Source organism: Malurus melanocephalus, unplaced genomic scaffold (genome assembly GCF_030028575.1).
Source record: "Malurus melanocephalus ecotype Western Australia unplaced genomic scaffold, MMel_1.1 scaffold_1229, whole genome shotgun sequence".
Taxonomy (NCBI): domain Eukaryota; kingdom Metazoa; phylum Chordata; class Aves; order Passeriformes; family Maluridae; genus Malurus; species Malurus melanocephalus.
In genome coordinates this window covers 12,281-13,975 of record NW_026624461.1, presented here as the reverse complement: position 1 = coordinate 13,975, position 1,695 = coordinate 12,281, and the positions used below count along the sequence as shown (strand labels likewise).

The following is a 1,695-nucleotide window of genomic DNA, read 5'->3' as shown; positions in this document are numbered from 1 at the left end:
GTGTTCCCGCAGCATCCTCTTCGCCGACATCGTTGGCTTCACGCAGCTCTCGTCGTCCTGCAGCGCCCAGGAGCTCGTCAAGCTGCTCAACGAGCTCTTCGCGCGCTTCGACAAGCTGGCGGCCGTGAGTGCTTCCTGAAATTCCCAAAAAATTCCAAAAAAATTCCAAAAATTAAAAAAAAATTCCCCAAAATTCCCAGAATTCCCAGAATTTCCAGAAAAATTCACTCTGTCAGGATGGGGGTGAGGAAGTGGAAATGGGGGGATGATGGAAGCGCCCGGCTAGCGGCTGTGAGTGCTTCCCAAAAATTCACAAAAATTCAAAAAAATTCCCAAAAATAAAAAAAAAATCCCAAAAATTCACAGAATTTGCAGAAATTCACGGAAAGCCCCAAAACTTCCCCAAAATCCTGCAGTGCCAGGATGGGGTTGAGGAGTTGGAATTGGGGGAGTTGATGGAAGCGCCCGGCTGGCGGCTGTGTGTGCTTCCCAAAATTCCCAAAAATTAAAAAAAAAATTCCCAAAAATTTCCCAAAATTACAGAATTCCCAGAATTCCTGCAATTTCCAGAAAAATGCGCTGTGTCGGGATGGGGGTGAGAAGGTGGAAGAGGGGGAATGATGGAAGCGCCTGGCTGGCGGCCATGAGTGCTTCCCAAAATTCACAAAAATTCCCCAAAATTCCCCAAAAATCCCCCAAAACGTTCCCCAAAATTCCAGAATTCCTGGAATTTCCAGAAAAATTCACAGTGTCGGGATGGGGGTGAGGAGGTGGAAGGGTGGGGGGCGATGGAGGTGCTCGGCCCTGTTTGCTAAAATTCCAAAAATTCCAAAAAAATCCCCAAAATTCCAAAAGCTTCCCCAAAATACCCAAAAATTCCAGAATTCACAGAAATTCACGGAAATTCCCAAAACGTCCCCAAAATCCTGCAGTGCCGGGATGGGGTTGAAGAGGTGGAAGTGGAGGGGATGAGGGAAGTGCCCGGCTGGTGGCCGTGAGTGCTTCCCAAAATTCACAAAAATTAAAAAAAATTTAAAAAAAAAAAATCCCCAAAATTCACAGAATTTGCAGAAATTCACAGAAATTCCCAAAATTTCACCAAAATCCTGCAGTGCCGGGATAGGGGTGAGGAGGTGGAAATGGGGGGGGATGATGGAAGCGCCCGGCTGGCGGCCGTGAGTGCTTCCCAAAATTCACAACAATTCCCAAAAAATCCCAAAAATTAAAAATAAATTCCCCCAAATTCCTGAATTCCCAGAATTTCCAGAAAAATTCACTCTGTTGGGATGGGGGTGAGGAGGTGGAAGGTGGGGGGTGATGGAGGTGCTCGGCCCTGATTGCTAAAATTCCAAAAATTCCCAAAAAATCCCAAAAATTCCAAAAGCTTCCCCAAAATACCCAAAACTTCCAGAATTCACAGAAATTCACAGAAATTCCCAAAACTTCCCCAAAATCCTGCGGTGCCAGGATGGGGGTGAGGAGGTGGAAGTGGGGGGGATGAGGGAAGCGCCCGGCTGGCAGCCGTGAGTGCTTCCCAAAATTCACAAAATTCCCAAAAAAATTTAAAAAAAAATCCCAAAAATTCACAGAATTCACAGAGATTCCTCAAAATTCACAGAAATTCCCAAAACTTCCCCAAAATTCTGCAGTGCTGGGATGGGGTTGAGGAGGTGAAGGGGGGAGGGGGTGATGGAG

General features: G+C 46.4%; 1 protein-coding gene across 1 annotated transcript in view; it reads left to right on the top strand.

Annotated features, from left to right (window-relative positions):
• The window catches only part of LOC130586630 (adenylate cyclase type 3-like), a 20,744-nt gene that overhangs the window by 9,978 nt on the left and 9,071 nt on the right, over nucleotides 1–1,695 (top strand). The window contains exon 5 of the mRNA XM_057387501.1: nucleotides 13–124. Within this exon, the coding sequence (XP_057243484.1) occupies nucleotides 13–124 (112 nt within the window). The remainder of the gene's footprint in view (nucleotides 1–12; nucleotides 125–1,695) is intronic.